Source organism: Tachypleus tridentatus, chromosome 13 (assembly GCF_004210375.1).
Source record: "Tachypleus tridentatus isolate NWPU-2018 chromosome 13, ASM421037v1, whole genome shotgun sequence".
Classification (NCBI taxonomy): Eukaryota; Metazoa; Arthropoda; class Merostomata; order Xiphosura; family Limulidae; genus Tachypleus; species Tachypleus tridentatus.
The window spans coordinates 177369153-177387168 of NC_134837.1; the positions used below are offsets into that span (position 1 = coordinate 177369153).

The 18016-nt window shown below is 31.0% G+C and overlaps 1 protein-coding gene across 1 annotated transcript in view; it reads right to left on the minus strand.

The window, feature by feature from the left end:
• The window catches only part of LOC143238719 (U2 snRNP-associated SURP motif-containing protein), a 93655-nt gene that overhangs the window by 36703 nt on the left and 38936 nt on the right, over positions 1-18016 (minus strand). The window contains exons 10-11 of the mRNA XM_076479194.1: positions 17322-17365; positions 4308-4412 (exon numbers count right to left, since the gene is read on the minus strand). Of these exons, the coding sequence (XP_076335309.1) occupies positions 4308-4412; positions 17322-17365 (149 nt within the window). The remainder of the gene's footprint in view (positions 1-4307; positions 4413-17321; positions 17366-18016) is intronic.

Sequence of the window (18016 nt, forward strand, 5' to 3'; positions counted from 1 at the left end):
TTATATATAGCTTCAGAAGAAAAAAAAGTGTCATTGCTTAGTAATAAAACAGCAAATAATGTTGATATCATGAAGATTATCAAAGTTATTAATATGCCACCATTTTTAATTGAAAATGTAAACATACAAACAACTTATTAACAGCACTGGCAAATTGAATGGTGATCAAGTCAATTTTCACATCAAAGAAATGATGTTGGATATACAAGGCTGTTTATTGTAAGTTATTATTTAGTGATCTAACATTTAATGATTATTTAGTTTTCACAAAAAGTTAAAAGTAATTATTTTAAAAGGCAGTAGTTGTGATAAATTTTCTTACATACTCGGTAAACGTCACATTTTTTGTGTGTGGTTCACATTACTTAACTTTCTGTATCTTCACCTTGCCCCAAGTGAATATTGTTACATTATAACATGTCAGTTTGTAGAAAGCCCTAGGCCTCAGCTGGACAATGTGTGCAAGTTACGTAGCAAAAGTTAAGTTAGAGATTGAGGTTAGAATGCATGACTCTTAGTTTATCCATAACAAGCAATAGTTTAAAGTGAATTTCACAGTTTAAATAGATAAGAAGTATAATTTGTTTTGTCAAACTGTATTCTAAAGTAATTGAACCTGTCTGTGTGGACTTTGATGAAAAGGAGGCAATTATTTGAAGTTCTGGATATAATCATGGGAACCCACAGAGTAACATAATCAAATATATTGCAGAATGTATAGTAAGAAACAGAATACTAAAAAAAACTATTTTGTCAATTGGATTCTAGAGTAATTGAATCAATCTGTGTGGAGTTTTGACAAAACAGAGAGATAATTATAATTACCTAGAGTATTAGATACACCTGTAATATCCTATTATATAAAGTTTTTATGTATATGTTTGACTTGTTGCAAATATATATTATTTTAAAACAAGTGGATTGTGTGCTATTTATTGTTCAAATTTTATTGCCAACAAGTTACAGACAGTGTAAGGAACCTGACTCTGTAAAACCAGAAAAAATATAACAATTAGTGTAGAACAGGAACCAAAAAGAATAATTCATTTTCTCTTAGTACATATGCCATAGAAAATACAAGATTAATTCTTAAAAAATTACTTTATGGAAAAAGGCTCTGCTTCATAGATTTCCCTAATTTTTCCATTGCTAAAACACAATAATGTAAATAAAAAAGAATATGCTTGGATGTAAAAGTTCCAAAAAAAAAAGAGCTATAACTCAAGAATGCTTCATTATTCTGACAACAGACAACAGTATTAATTAACTGAGTTTGGGTAACTGAGTGGGCTACAGAGTTTCCAGATTACACATTAGAATTTAAAAACAAAGTACTCTGATAAAGGGCTTGATCTGTTAATCTATGTATAAAAAAGCACATTTTACTGTCAAAAGATATCACCTCTCAAATAGTGTTTGGCCATGAAAATTCAGTTTATAGGGATGAACAGACTGTTCCTCTTTCACAAAATGTCAGAAGCATTCGTGTTGGAGAACCATGATTAGTCAAATAAAAAACACTCACGAATATTAGATCATAACTGGTTTGAAACTGAAATAAAACCACTAACTGTTGTATATTCCACTGCATGCCATGCCAGAGATACTGCTATTGTGTTTTGACTACAACTACTGATGAAATGGCTTAACAGAGCCAAGAAACCAGATCTTGTATTTTGCAAGATATATGACTACAACCATATATTTTGTAGAATTCTGAATTGATTTATGGGTTTTTCTTCCTCATAGTCTGGAATCTAGTGCAATTTCAGCTAGTACTGAAAAAATGTGTTTGGGCATCAGCCCACCAAAAGTGTCTCTCTGACTTGTACACTGGGTGTTAAAGCCAGAAAGATCAATATACCTTACTGGCTAAATTATAACAATATAACAAAATGCTCAATAAAGGTACGTGGGCAAAGCCATTAAAACTGCTGTTACTAAAGAACATCCACATAAGCAAAACGTTTTTCAATTCTCTAAAATTATAAAGCAACACAGCTACTTGAAAATCTCTGGCAATGCTCAAGATGGACCATCCCTTCCTAGCTGAACTTCTGTTGTATGAGAAATAAACAAATAATGAAGATAAACAAGAGTGCCAATGAGGCTGTTGAGAAGAAAATCAAAAGGTGCACTGTTTCATATAATGCAGTGTATTTGGCAGTGAACATAACAAGGAAATTCTTTGTTATGAACATAATTTCTTTCAAAAACTAAAAGTGAAAGAATTTTAATGTTAAAATAAGTGGTTTAGCTAGATTTCTTTCTTAATATTTATTTGGTGAATTTTATCTGTTACATGTGGGATAAAAAAATAGAAGAGATATTGGAAAAGATCAATACAATTTTGTAAGAAACAGTACTGAGAAATAAAGTAATTGTTCAATCTTTATTCTAAGAGTGTTGTTTGTCTGTTTTTTGAATTCTGTGCAAAGTTACATGAGGGCTATCCGTGCAAGCTGTCCCTAATTTAACAATGAAGGACAAGAAAGAATACAGCTAGTCAATCACCACCCACTGCCAACTCTTGGGCTATTCTTTTACCAACAAATAATGGTATTGACTGTTATATTATAATTTCCCAGAGATGCCAACTATTTCAAATGACTGAGTGTAATGATTATAGACAGAGCCCTTTATCATTTGCAGTTACTAGGCCTGACCAATGTCTCTAAGCTGTTTATTATTAAATTATTATAACTATTAGTATTTATTACTGCTATAGATTGCTCATTTATAACTGTTTTGTGTATTTAATAAATAAATTTTTAAAACATTCTTTTGAAATTCTTTTTCATATTCTGAATTCTTACTCATAAATGTCGTTATTTGCATAGTTTTTGTCTTTGCCTCAGCCTTTGTTGGTGAGATACTGATTTTGTATGTTTGGAATAATCGTTTATCCCACCATACACTGCAGAAAAATCAATATTACAAACTGTACAAAATGCATGACTGTCACTGACTTTTGATATAATGACCAGATATTTTGCACTATACTCTTTCCTAAATTTTTGATTCACAGTTTTAGTCCTTTTAGATTTGCCAGAAACAACACAATCTGGTGAATGTGGCCTCTTTTTTTTCCATATTGTGAACGATCGCATTGGTGTTTCTATGCTGCTTAGAAATGAGAAATACCTATCTACGCGAGTGCTGATTGGCTGACAAGAACTGATGATGTAACTATGGATTTCTCCACGTACCCAGTATGGAGAAGTACTGCACTCAAACTATTGGTAGACGTCAGAGATACAAATATTTTTTTTATTATTTCAAGCACAAATTTGATTATCGCACATAGCCATTTGGACTATGTCCTTTATTTATTATCAAAATTTATTTGTATCACTAGAAATTTTCTTTTCACCCCTTTCAAGACCTGGGGAAACAATTTATCACTTTATTGTATAGGCCTATATAATATATAATAATTTGGGAGTTGCAACAAGAAAGTCATAATATTTGTCTGTATGAGCATATAGTCATAATGTATACACCAAAATCGTAATGGTTACGCTCAAATCGTAATGGTTGGCATTTCTGATTTCCCCATGGCTGAAAGGGAAAAAAATGTTTCTTGGGAGAGGGATTTAAACCGATGGTCCTCAAATTGCAAGTCAAGTGTCTTAACACCTGGTTGTGCTGAACCTAAAAGTGTTTTTGAGTTGTATCATAACAAACAAGAGAAACAATACACCCTGTTCATTCAGATAGTTACTTCTTGTATAACAAAACTAGCTACATCAAAGCACAAGTTCAAAACCACAAAAGCCACAATGGTAGATTCTTTCACAATGAAAAATAATTTTTCTCTCTTCTCGAAAAACAAAAAAACTGTTAAACATGTGGTGTACCAGAAAGAAAGAAGAATGAATCACATTCCACTAGAAAAGGAGACATAACACTAGACATTTCTTTCTGGAATGAGTATTAAAATTACCAAGGCTTCTACTCACTAGTCATCTTTTTACTTGAAGGATTAAAAAAACCTTGAATATCATATTGGGATGTAAAACTGTAGGACCATTTTTTAATAGAACATTTTCTTCCAAAGCATTGTAGAAACACACACACACACGACATGACTCACCATAAAAAGTATGGGTGCTAAAATGCATTGCCTGGAAAAATGGACTCCTTTTCATGAATATTTGGCTAGTGTCTTTTGTCATTCACATAAGTGAAAGGATCTATGCTTGTCACTAAATTATCATTTAAACCCGCATAAATAAATATAACTCTCCATGCAAATGTAAATGTCTTTTCACACTGAGCAATCTCAGCCAGTTTGTAAAACATACCTGAACATGGGGTTGTGGATTTCTCTGTTCATAATCATTGCTTCAAACATGGGTCCCTCACGGACGACAAATTCAATCATACGATGGATCAGACACAGCAGGTTCCTGCAAACAAGGATTCATTATGCTACCATTTCTCCCCGTCATCTGGTGTCTCCATATGACAGGGTGGTAACAACACTACAACTCTTCTTTATATCATGCTATACGACACTAATTAGCACTCACTTTAACTTAACCAATCCTAATCAAATGAAATAATATAGTAACAGTTCAAGCAACTCTAAAACCACTCACAAACTCCCTATTTCTGTGTCAGATTAATAGTAGATTTCTAGCTTAAAAACAAAAGTTTCAAAGTTGTACTTTAACTTAGAAAGTAAGTCTTCAAACTTACAGGGCCAAGAAATTAAATTAAACAATTAGCAATACACAATGGACTTCATTACAAAAGAGAAGAGTTTATCACAGTGTTAGCACAAACAATTAATATAAACTTTTCTCCTTCAGACAGACTGAAGCCAAAGAAAAATGTACAACAAATAAAATGAAATTTTTAATTTTATAAGAATCAGAGTAGCTTACTGACACAATGAATAAAAAAGTAGTACCTTAAAGATTCACTTATCTTTCTAGTCTTAGCAAACAATTTATACCTAACTAACTGCATGGAAAAACAAATTAGAATTTTTACTTTTCTTACATAATAACTTGTTACATGTACAGAGAAAGACTTAATAAATACAACTACGAAAAACCACATAACCCTAGTAAAAAAATAAATTGTTTGAAAAAACATAGCAACTCCAGGTTTAACATCTTTTTTTCTTTTCTTCTAAGTCCAGAAATCTCCATTGCTTAGACTTGAATATAGTCCATGTTTTACAAAATTCATTGTATTTACAGTTTGGAAAAGCAAACAGGTGACATTTTCATAGATTTAAGGGGTGGGATAAATGTTTTAATAACCTTTAAAGTGATATTTTTTAAAGTACAAATACATTTGTTCTGTTAACATAAAAAAAAGTTTCATTTGCCATTTCATCATTTTTGGAAAAACAAAATCTGTCTAAATATTTGTTTTGTGACCTAAATGATAATGGGGCATTGCAATGCAAAATATATAAAAAGTCTTAAAAAGAAAAAGAAGAAAGGTCAAAAGAAAAGTAAATCTTGAATTTGTGTAACACAGAGAAACCTGAACAAAAAACTTCACGTTGCACAGTGTAACACAGAGAAACCTGAACAAAAAACTTCATGTTGCACAGTGTAACACGGTGAAACCTGAACAAAAAACTTCATGTTGCACAGTGTAACACAGAGAAACCTGAACAAAAAACTTCATGTTGCACAGTGTAACACAGAGAAACCTGAACAAAAAAATTCATGTTGCACATAACAGTTGTTAAAAATATATTGTATTAGTATAACCCAGAAAATGAATAATAATTATTCTTTAATTATGGTTAATAACAGCTGACATACAGACAATCAGAATGCATAATCAACTAAATAAAATTAACACTACTTCTCTGACACTTATTTAAAAATCTGAACAGACATTAAAAATTGCACTGATAATTTGATATTCCTAAACTGAATGTATTTATTCCACATAAAGTAAAGCAACCATATATTAAATTCTAATTATTCTTAACAAACTACATATCTTAAAATTTTAAAAAAATATAATGCTTCATATTTGTAATATTACTAAGTTAATATCTTTAAACTGTTTCACTACTGTCCAATCTATGAAAAACTCTGCCTAACAAAAACAGATACAAAAGCCATACTTTTACACTAATAAAACAGTGAATGAGACAACATTGTTTCTCCAGTTTAAAGTTTTACCATTTGAGTCTAAACATACCTTAACTTTTCCATAAATAAGCTTTAGAGCACATGCACACATAATAAAAGTTAATCTCAAAAGTATTACAATGTTACTTAACATTTAACTACTTGAAACTATTAGAAGTGTCAAGAATGTTTATTGCATTAGATAAGACTCTAACTTAATATTTTTTATTATCTAATAACATATATGAAACATAAGATGTTTAAAGTTGTATCAACATTGTGAAAAAATAACAAAAAACAAGAAAATATTTTACACATTTTAATGTTTTACCTCTAAAATTATCATACACATTAAACCCTACTGCTAAATCAAGAATCAATCAACATAAATGAAAACATGAATAATTTAGAACTATACACTTTCATATTTAATTTTAAGTTATATTTAATTCTAAGCCAATCTCTTTATAACGCTTATGTAATATTACATATATTTCTACTATGAAGTTTTTGTTTGTTTTTTAAATTTCTAGCAAAGCTACACGAGTGCTATCTGCCCCTAATTTATTAGTGCTAGACTAGACCACCACCCACCACCAACTCTTGGGCTACTCTTTTACCACCAAACAGTGGAATTGACTATCATATTATAATGCCCCCATGGCTCAAAGGGTGAGCATCTTTGGTGTGACGGGGGTTCGAACCCGCAACCCTCAGATTACGAGTCAAGCGTCCTACCCACCTGGCTGTACCAGGCTCTACCATAGATGTAACAATCTACTTTACATATTATTCTGCTTGTAAATTTGAGATATGTTACAGCTAATTTGTTCTCAGTGTAGATTGCTACACCTTCCTGAACAAGACTGTACACATTGATAGGTAGTACTACCTTTATAAAAACATCTTTAACTTGTGCTCTTAGTTTGTTTTGGTTTGGTTTGAATTTCACATAAAGCTACATAAGGGCTATCTACACTAGCCATCCCTAACTTAGTAGTGTAAGACTAGAGGGAAGGCAGCTAGTCATCACCACCCACCACCAACTCTTGGGCTACTCTTTTACCAATGAATAGTGGGATTGACCCTAACATTATAATGCCCACATGGCTGAAAGGGCAAGAAAGTTTGGTATGATGAGGAATTGAACCCACGACCCTTGGATTGAGAGTCAAGTGCCTTAACCATGCTGTTAAGAATATTTGAATTTTATTTGTATAATATACCACTAAAAGTGGCTGAACACTCAATAAAGAGCATGTGAACATAAGAGTAAAAACAAAGACTAGATAAAAATTATATAAATGATGTTATTAATTGTTGTGTTATATGTCTGTCCACTTCAGCTTGTGCTAAACTGTTTCAAGTGCTTAATGTTTCCTGCATTATTGTCAGGTTGTTAGAATATTCTTTGAACAGGTTTACTTAGCTAAGAACCTTAACATTTTCAAATAAAGTATGGTGCAGGTTTTGGTAATTCTTCTAAAGTTAATTAAGCATTTTCAAAATGTCAAACATGATGCTATTATGTCAAGACTTGCCAACTAGAAAAGTTAATAAAACTGAAAAATACTTATTGATGTGAATACAGGATTAAAAATCATTATGGTACACTTGAAATCATAACTCAACTTTAATGGTTAAATTAATGTTATCTAGCTATATATGTAAAAATAGTTTAAAACAGGACTGGCATAAATAATCCTATGGCCTAAACTGACAGTGTTAGATGAGGGATAAGTAATAAAAAATAATTTGTTAATTACAACTAAATTAATTACTATAACCTTCATTCTCATTTATGCCTGAGGTCATTTTAAAGTAATGTGGTTTTGTATCATTAACTTCTGCAACAACAGCAAAGAAAAAAAAAGTTACAGATGTCAAATTATTAACTGGATCTCATTTCTAAATAAAAGCAATGTTCAATTTTGTCAACATTTTTCAATAAATAGAAAGTTTAACAAGAGCTTTGTAACATCCAGTCAAGCTTATCAAATCCATTAAATTACTTAAAGTCAAAATTTGTGTAAATTATTTCAGATTTTGAACTAATAATTTAAAAAAAAACTAAAAGAGATTGACTACAAATAGCATACTTGTAACCAATTTTTTTCCACAAAAGTAGAAAACCTTTATGATTTAGACATCTCAACTTTATAGAGATGAGAATGCAGAATTTTGATTTAAAACAAAAAAGAAAAAAAACATATTAAAGTACAAAGCTTGTTATATAAAGAAGGTATACTAATAACATGTTTAACATTTCTGGTTGATCATTCATATTCTTTTCACAATATTGTGCTCTTCTCAGCCAATGTCATCTTGCAGTAGAACTCTAAACAACCTCTTCCTTGGCATGTCTCCATTCTTCAGAGATGCACTATCTTTCAGATGTTCACTTCACGTCCTCCTCTAGTCTTCATTCAGGTAAGATTATGGGATGCACAGATAGCCAAAACAGTTTTTCATACAAACTTAATCATACAAGTGGATAAGATCCTAGATAACCATGTACTTTGCACACTTCCATACACATGAACAAAAAATGTACTTGAAAATAAATACATCTAAAACATGAAAAGTATATAAAATCATAAGGTATGATGAAAAGTAAAACAAAAAAAAACAACAGTATTTCAGTTCATTTATTTTTGAGGTTCTGTGTAAAAGGCAAAACGCAAGCGCAACTACTAACCCAATCAACTTAGTTACTTTTCTTCTATTTGTAAAAACAAAATTCTCATCTTGTATTTGTGTTGCTGAATTTATTGAAAGAATAAAATTACTATTACTATGAGGCTTTGTCATTAAGCATACAATAAGAGAACTCTTAGTAAAATTATGTACACACAAAGGTTTTTGGCTTGATCATTATTGAGCCCAAAGCAACATAATGAATTATGTTTTCAACATCATATACTACATACTTATCACTGCGCTATTGGAGGGAGGAGGAGGATACATGAAACGGACAAATGCAAAAACATCTGTCTCCTGTATCACAGATGGTCATTCATGACTTATGATACCAGTTTGCATATTCACATCCAATCACTATGGCCTTTGTCTACACAAGCAAAAACCTTTATTTCTCTTGTACCATTTTAGTTGAAGCATGCTGACTGCAACTGCAGTGGTTGCTTAAAATTGATTTTTGTGGGGGAGGAAGGGGACTACATTACAGGACTTTCTGTTATTAATTCTCCTCTCCCTCAGTTAAATAAGTTTTGTAAAACAATGCAAAATTTTAAAAGAAGAAAAAAAAAGACTACCAATCACACACAAAGAAGACAGTTAAACTCCTTACCACCTGAAATAATCCCCGAGTATAGCAATTCATTGAGGCTAAAGTAGGAACTTCCTTTGGAATTAACTATAAACAAGACACTCCATATGAACTTAATAAATATCCATACAAGTGAAACAATGGGTTTGGGTCATAAAAATGAAGATAATATCCTGTGGCCTATAAATAGAAAAAAACAAAAGAGAGACAAAACAGCTATGTACAGAAGTTTCTTTCAAAGTACAAGACCAGATGGAAAACCAACTACTTTCAAAGCTATGTAAGTAGCATCTGGCCTGTGACAAATGGAATCATACTGTTAACTGAGTGAACATAGTAACCAAAATGTTGGGTTCCTGGAATGAGAACAGTTCCTAATGGGTCCACAAAGGAACTTGGAATTTTATTAACCAAATGAGTGTAAAGTGTCTACTTTAGAATTGGTTTGTTTGTTTAGCATTAAGCACAAAGCTGCACGATAGACTATCTTTGCTCTGCCCACTATGGGTATCAAAACCTAACTTCAAGCTATGCAAATCCACAGACATACCACTGTCATTGGAGGGCATTAGAATTGGTCTTTGAATAATTTTTTTAAAATTATTCATTGAAAAATATTGATCTTTAGAGTATTCTAACACTTCATGCATTACTATCACTTCTTTTATATCAGTCTGTTCAGTTAAACACAAAAGGCTATAGCATGTAGTCCAACTTTCATTTGAACTTTTAAACAATTATGTTTCAATAATCCAGCAAGTCTTCCAAAAATTTTAACATTTTATCCTTATTTTGCAAGACAATCATAACCTTTTTGTATTAAAGATATTTAAAACTGTAAGTGTTAACCAAACTAATAAGTAATAATAAAAAGAGGAAAGCAAATTGATTCTACACCAACAGTTTTTATAAATCAATAAAACACATAAAAGTAGTTTAAAAACAGTTAACTTTTAATTAAAAAAAGAGAAATTTCAGTTTTCCCAAAGTACACAAAAAACAACAACAAGGAGACTAAGTACTGGTCAGAATGATGAAATGTTAGCTAATGAACAAAGGCTCAAATTTAATGTGCATTGACAGATAACCAACCAATGTCACGGACAGATTCTTTACCTCAACAGGCTAAAACCAAAGATAGTGGATGGTAACTTTAGCAGTTATGAGTTGAAGAAAACAATAAATTGTCAGCTACAAAACTTTCACAATGAAACTACCCAATGAACTGCAAAAGTGATTAGCTAGCACTTAGCTCCATTGCAGAATACTTATTAGTTTCCATAAAGAACTTTTAATACAGTATATGCATCTTTACAAAATTTGGCAGATTTTCAGTAATCATTACAAGTCTTTTGTACACAGAAAAATCAGTTTTGTTAATAAAGTATTATCACTGAAGATTTATCCATGAAAATATCAAGCTGCTTTTATAATAGACTGAGTGCAAAGTGATTTTCACGTTTAGGCTAAAAGTATTTTTCTTTGATTCAAAAATGTTGAATTTCATTTAAGTAGCTTCTAAAACCTTAAAATTAAATTTGAAACTTTTTTTCAGTAAAACTTTATATTTTTTCTGTTATTACCCTAATAATATATTTTGTTCTTCAGCCAGTAGGCAAATCAACAATGTAAAATGAAAAGTTGCAAAATGAGAAACAAAGTGAACAGCTATATATTTTTTTAAACTGATCACAAAGTTTCAAAGTGCTTATCCTGAGAGTTTCAACTGCTAAACTTTTCACACTTATTTCCTGTATTTATTTTACTGTCGACAACTGAAGTAGAAATCTGCTGAAAATAAAGCTTATACATCACTGCCTTTGCTGTCAGTGTTTAAACAACACTATAATACAATACTATTAGAAGCAACAAAGCACATGTGAGTAAATATACTGACTTGCTCCTAGCTCCTAGATAATGTGGGATTTATTGGCTTATGTATCCTACAGTTTTGCAATGAGAATTCTTCAGAATAATAATATTGCATTTTCAATCAGTGAAAATGTCTGTTATATGATTCCAATTCAATCCAACAAACATGGCAGGTCTTCTGAGTATTGGTCATCCTTCTCGGGTGTTTGGAATTTAGTGGTACAGATGTACAAAGATGTTATTTATGCAAATGCTTATAAAAAAAAAAAAAAAATTCTATTTCTCATTCAGCACACTTATTCATCAACCAATAAGTACTCAGGTTCCAGTTTAAGTTGTGCAAACATTCAAACAAGTTTCAGTTTTGAATTCACAGGCACTCTAATCTAGTCTCCCTTTCAACCATTCTGATTTAGTCTTCTTCATGCACTCTAGTTCTTGCAGGTAAAGTACAGCAGAATAGCTAGCCCAGTTACCGAGTGAAAACATTTGGCATAAAGACTCCTCTTATCTAGAAGTAATTATTAGTTATGAAACATGTGCAATATTTGTCCTACAGTTTTAGTATACAGTTGTTAGCTGTTTCTGTATTTTAGCATAACAAGTGCTGTTTTTCAAAACAATGGTACATATCACAGAATATTTGAAAACATAAAACAAATGTACACATCAAAGAATACACATATTCAATGATAAACAACAGAGAATATATGTAATAAACAAATACTTTTTTTTTTTTCTTCTAGAAATGGAATTTAATAGGCACAAAGCTACACAATGTATCATTCTCATCTGATAAATAAGGCATTTTGTCAGAAGCATCTGAAATTGATGGTTCTGATACAATGCTTCTGACAAAATCTGTCCATAAAACAAGATAATTACAAAATCTAAAATCAGTTCTTCTTCACTCTGTCTTATAGATAGTTCAGGAAGTAGCTGGTGAAAGGTCTTTATCGGATGAGGGTGTTTCAGAATCGCCCATGCCAGGTGCATCAAGACGAGTTACAACATCAACACAGAAAAGAGGTAGTCTTCACCGTTGTAGCTCTCTACAGTGTGCACTAGGAATGTTCCTTCTCAGTTGTGACAATAGTTAAATCTTGGCACAGATCACTAGGGGGAAGTACCTCTATTTAACAGATGTGAACCTGTGTCCTAACAGATCACTCCTTCAGAAAATCATTGATTTTTTTAAATTTTTATTCACTGTGAAAACTGCATCCCATTGTTAATGAAATAAGTCAATACATACAACATCAATAGTAGGATGGAAAACCTCCAAGAAAAAAACTAAAATGAACTGATGGTATTCTTGAAGAGATTTTAATATACTTCAGTCTTAAATTCCATAGTCTTAATTAGACTAATCATTCTCTTTCTGACTACTGGTCCATCTACCTATCTTCCTTTTCACACTCCTTGGCTTCTAAACATCTTCTCTAGGGACAAGTTTTTAGCTATCCATATCTGCTTACACGTCAATAAAATTCTAATTGCTAGAACTGACCCTAATTATGATAAACTTTTAAGGTTAGACCTATCACAGTCCTTCTTCTAAAATCTATCTGCAGTGGTGATGTTTGTCAAAATCAATTTATAATTTTATACATGGAATCATAATTAAACCTTTTACAGTGTTATAAAGTGTTTATACTAAAACACACATCTATATAAATTTGTAATGAATGATATATTTTCCTTTTCCTACAACACGTTTTCTGGAAGTTCTTCCATTCTTGCTCCTTTCCTTCTGGTTGTTTCTTTTATCACATTTCAACATTTGTACACATCCTTTGTGTGTCAGAGTCTGTACCAACCCAACTTTTGTAAAATGTTGTACCTTTCTAAAACGTTGTGAATAAAACTTTAAGTTAACAAGTTTTTAATGCTGCATAATTTGCTTTTATTTTAAGACAACTTGGACAGAAGAATAACACAAATCCAGTAGACATAATATATATCTACACACACACACACATACATACATATAGGCCTACAAAGTACAAATATGTAACTACAATACCAGTATTTTGTATAATACAGATACACTGTGGTCACCATACATTTCGTGTGTATGTTTCCATGTACATGCACACACATGCATATTAATATTTACTTAAAAATGCTTAACTTTTAGTTATATTCCTTAAAACATAGACCAATAAATAAAAAAAAACTTAAAAATAATGATTCTGAGTACTTAGCATAACAAAATTGCTTAGTGCTCGTGTTGTACATACTAAGCCTAGCCATAAGCCTCATTTATTTTACCAAGTGGAAGGTGGAGAGACCTTCAAATATGCATCTTAGAACATAAAATATATCATGTTGCTTTATTACTATACATAAAAATCCCTGTAATGTATCTGGGTTTCTAAATGAACTATATGATCGTAAAAGGTCGAAATGTTGTTCGCTCCTCTACATAGTACTTTCTCTACCAATACCAGCTGTTTTTACATATATACAAGTTACAAAAAAAAAATTTATTCAAAGCAACATCTTAGTCCTCCCACTTAAACAGTTGTAGCAAAATTATAACTTTCTCCTTCAAGCTATTTACAACTGACTGTAAAATTTATATAGAATAGAATGCTCTCTTTCTGATGATTATAAACATGCATTTGGTGGGACAACAGGTTTCAAAAGAATGGAATGGTGGGAGGTGCCACTCTAGTTGGTTTGTTAAATGTATTGACATACCAGCAAATTAGAAAATTGGAAATTTCTTGTTCTACACTCTAGCTTGTCCATATCTCAAATTGTAGTTTCTAATTCGTTACCCAATTCACATGTTGTACTGTAGCCATAATAAAATATAAAACAAGTAATAAGACAATAGGATGACTTATGTGACACAGACAAAAATCTGTATTTAGTATTTTTGTCTTTATATTTCCTTTCAAATAAAAAAAACAACAAAATGTATATAATATTAAAATTGCTATAATAAACTATATCATGATGTCAGCTCCATCAACATAAGCAAAGTCATTCAATAAAATTTTGAAAATAACTTTCTAAAATATTTTGGCATGCAATCTTTAACAAGTGTAGTAAGAGCATTAATTTTTAATTGTGCATTTTTTTCTTTCAAACAACAAGATATTTACATTTACACAGAGCTTTTATGGATGTAATAATAAAACAGCAAAAATAACATATTCTATTAAACCAAGTAGTGACTATAAAGCAGAAATAACAAGAGAATTTAAATGGGTTGTCCCACTCTGACTAATGCAATCAAAGAAGAGACCAGAAAATTGTTGAATTCACCCAGATTTTGAAAAAAAAACAACAAATAAACTAACTGTAATATTTGCTCATTTTAACTAATAGAAATTAAGTGTATTATTTTGGAAGATGAGTCAGTTTTCTGTGTGTTTACTCACTAATTGAACAACTAATATAGAATTGATAAAGGCAGGTGAAGTGCCAATAAACATCTGAATCATCACTTTCTATTTAATCATTATTCATTCACAGCTGCAATGATTTTTATTATTATTAATTTTCTCAGTTTTACAGCACTGAAATGAAACTTGTGGGAGAGCAAAAATTAAACATTCCAATACTTTTCATAGTTTCTCAGATCTGTGGAAACCGAGGATAAAGCACACATCTACTTAAAGTCCAAGTTGTTTATTGTTATCCTACTGGTGAATCAGTGTTATAAATATAGTACAGATCATACCATGAAAGCTTACCTACAAGATTTATGGTAGTTTCAGGATAAAGCTGTAAGAGTAAATCAAACATCTGAAGAGGTGAGAAAAAAGCCAATGCGAATTCTGCATTCAATCAAGCTAACATATACTGATTGCATGATACTGAACATAAATAAAGCCTTTTATACACTGGAGGTTAGTATGTTATGGTCCCATCAAGACAAAAGACCCAGTTACACGTTTAAGTCAACAGGCCAGTTCCTTCATTGGATTAAAGTATCAATAACAATTCATGATCTACTATTTACTAACATCCGACATAAACCTTTGGACTCTTCAAAGGGATTTTCGGAAGAAATCTTCTGTGTAGATAATAGACCTTAGAAAATACGTGAATAGGGAAGACTGCCTGAAGACATAAATGCACAGCACAAAGTCTCCTGCAGTAACACTTGGACCACAGACAACTGTTCATGATCTTGGCCATTACAAAGAATATCCCTAGTGGTGAAACAAGTGGCTGTTACACAAGTTTTGCCCATACTCTGAGAGCAAAGTTGTTATTATGATAGTAGATAGTATTTCTTGTATTTTAGCAGACTTCAAGGACAGTATTTCTTTTTCAGCAAAAATGTTAAGCTAATTATACCCAGTCTTTTCTTTAATGTTATTTTCGTTAATAGTATTAGTTATTTCATGTTCTATAATTTTAATTTTTTTAAATTATTATTCTAAAGGTTAATAAACATTTGTAGCTAAGTTGATGGATTTACCTAAATCTATTAAGCTGGCCAAGCAAAGTGAAACATTTACAACAGTGTGGTAGTTCATACCTGGCTATTAGCATAAAGAAGTAAAACTTACTACAAGAGTTGATTATAATAATCTAATATATCTACTTTTGTTTTGAACTATTACTATTTAATTTTATGTTTATTACTCTATTATAAGGTTTATTTTGTATTGTTAGCTTAATATAGGGATTTAAGATTAGCCTAAATCTCCTGGGTGGCTGAACTTAGCAGCAAGTTATTGAGTTTACAGCTGAAAATATTGTTAACAGTGATGCTGCCCAACTGATGAAATAATGCATTGTAATAATCATACACAATAAAGTTTGAACAATGTATTTCAAACAGCTACTCATTACCACTTCTGTCTAGTTCTGATCTATGTACATTGATTGATTGCTTGAATCAGATGTTATTAATAAACTATACTCTTTTCTAACTGGAAGGGATGTTTTTCTTTCAGTTTCGTGTATAAGTGAACAAATAAACTTAACAAAAATACTGACAATATTTTGACAAACATCCTTTTCTGTGTACATATGATGGTTTCAAAACCATATTTAACTATTTAAACCTACAATTTTTTGTACATTATGCTGCAATTATTTTCATTATGTCCTAATAATCATCAAAATAGCTTATAAAATTTCCTATCTATTTATAATGGTTTGGGTTAGTTTTCAGCCAAACAGACATAAATGTTATTAACTGCTGTCACTGTTTGATGGAAAATCAGGATTTCTGGCAGGACACTGACAGTGTCCACTTGGGTTTAAGGAGTTAAGCAGCCCAAAGTCATTAAAGCTGTATCAGAGAACTTCACAGATAAGTTGTCAAACTGGTTTCAAATTTCTTTGATCATCTTTCTCATGAAGACAGCCAAAGATCCCTTCTCTAAAATATTATGTCTTTGCCTCAACATTACTTAATCTCAAACCATGTGCATTTCACTTTAGAAAATCTTCTTATATTTCTCTACCTACAAGTTTTCTTGTAAAAAATAATGATTGTTAAATGGTTAGAAATGCATTGTGAACAAAATATATGAATGCCATTAAGTGTATCTCCAGTGGCATTATAGCTCATATCTGTGGTGTTACATCAACATATTAAAACACAAAAATTGTTCAAATAAAGGTGATTAATCTGTTACATTAGATTATTTTCAAGTTACACAATTTCTTGAACTTCTTTTCAGGTGAACATTTGTGACTAAAGTCTTCAGATACAACTTTGGAAAACTTGCTACACCATGTGATAATGAACTAAAACAAACTACATGAACTTATACTAATCCAGCTCACAAAAACTTCAGTGTTTTGAAATTAATAATAATGATACCATTACATAAGTGTAAAACAAAAGTAATAACAGCATTACATTTATACCCATAAATATAAATACTGAGAGAGAAGAATTATGAAATTTAAGATATCAAACAACTAAAATGTGCAAAGTATATGAGTATCTTGGTCTCCACCACCCCAAGTAGCCCTTGAGAAATACTTGGATGACCTTGAAAAGCATTATTTCCTACCCTTAAAATATGGATGGATGAAAAAAATAATTGGAACAAAAAGGCCAGTACCTTTCCGTGGGGATAACCACTTTGACAACTGCATTGGCTAATATCTGCAGGAAGGACGATGGATACCAAACAAGAGGTGAGAATAGATGACAATTATTATCATGTGTAATTAAAAACATATGATTAAAGTGTTATAAAAATAAGAATAACTGAGTAATATTCTAACATACTACACATAAATATACTTTTTGTGTAACACAGAAACACACTTCATTTTTAATTTCAGAAGCATTTTTAATCCTTTCCACTTCAGGTATACCTCTGAAGAATTTTTAACCATAACACTGAATTACATTTATAGATGTATAAATGCTACGTTTTGTATGAGCACACAAAGAAAACACTACCTTTCTTTTCTATAATAAAAACAACTAAAACTTGGTATAAAAAAAACAAAAAACAAACAAACAATTTAGCTATATATTTTACAGATCTTAAAACAAATAGAAAAAAAACAACTTCCTTACTCAAACAGAAAAGCTACAGTGCAGTGCACGTAAATAAGCTGATAATTCTAAAGAAAAATGAGCCTTAATTAATAACACAATTTTTTAGGTTTAATGATACTTCATTACATTTTGCAAGTAATAACCAATTTTTTTTAACAATATTAGTGGTTCAGTAGTGAAAACTGGATGTCTTCTGAAGGGAAAGGATTAATGTTTTATTTTGCAATTACTATTTTTAGAAAGACT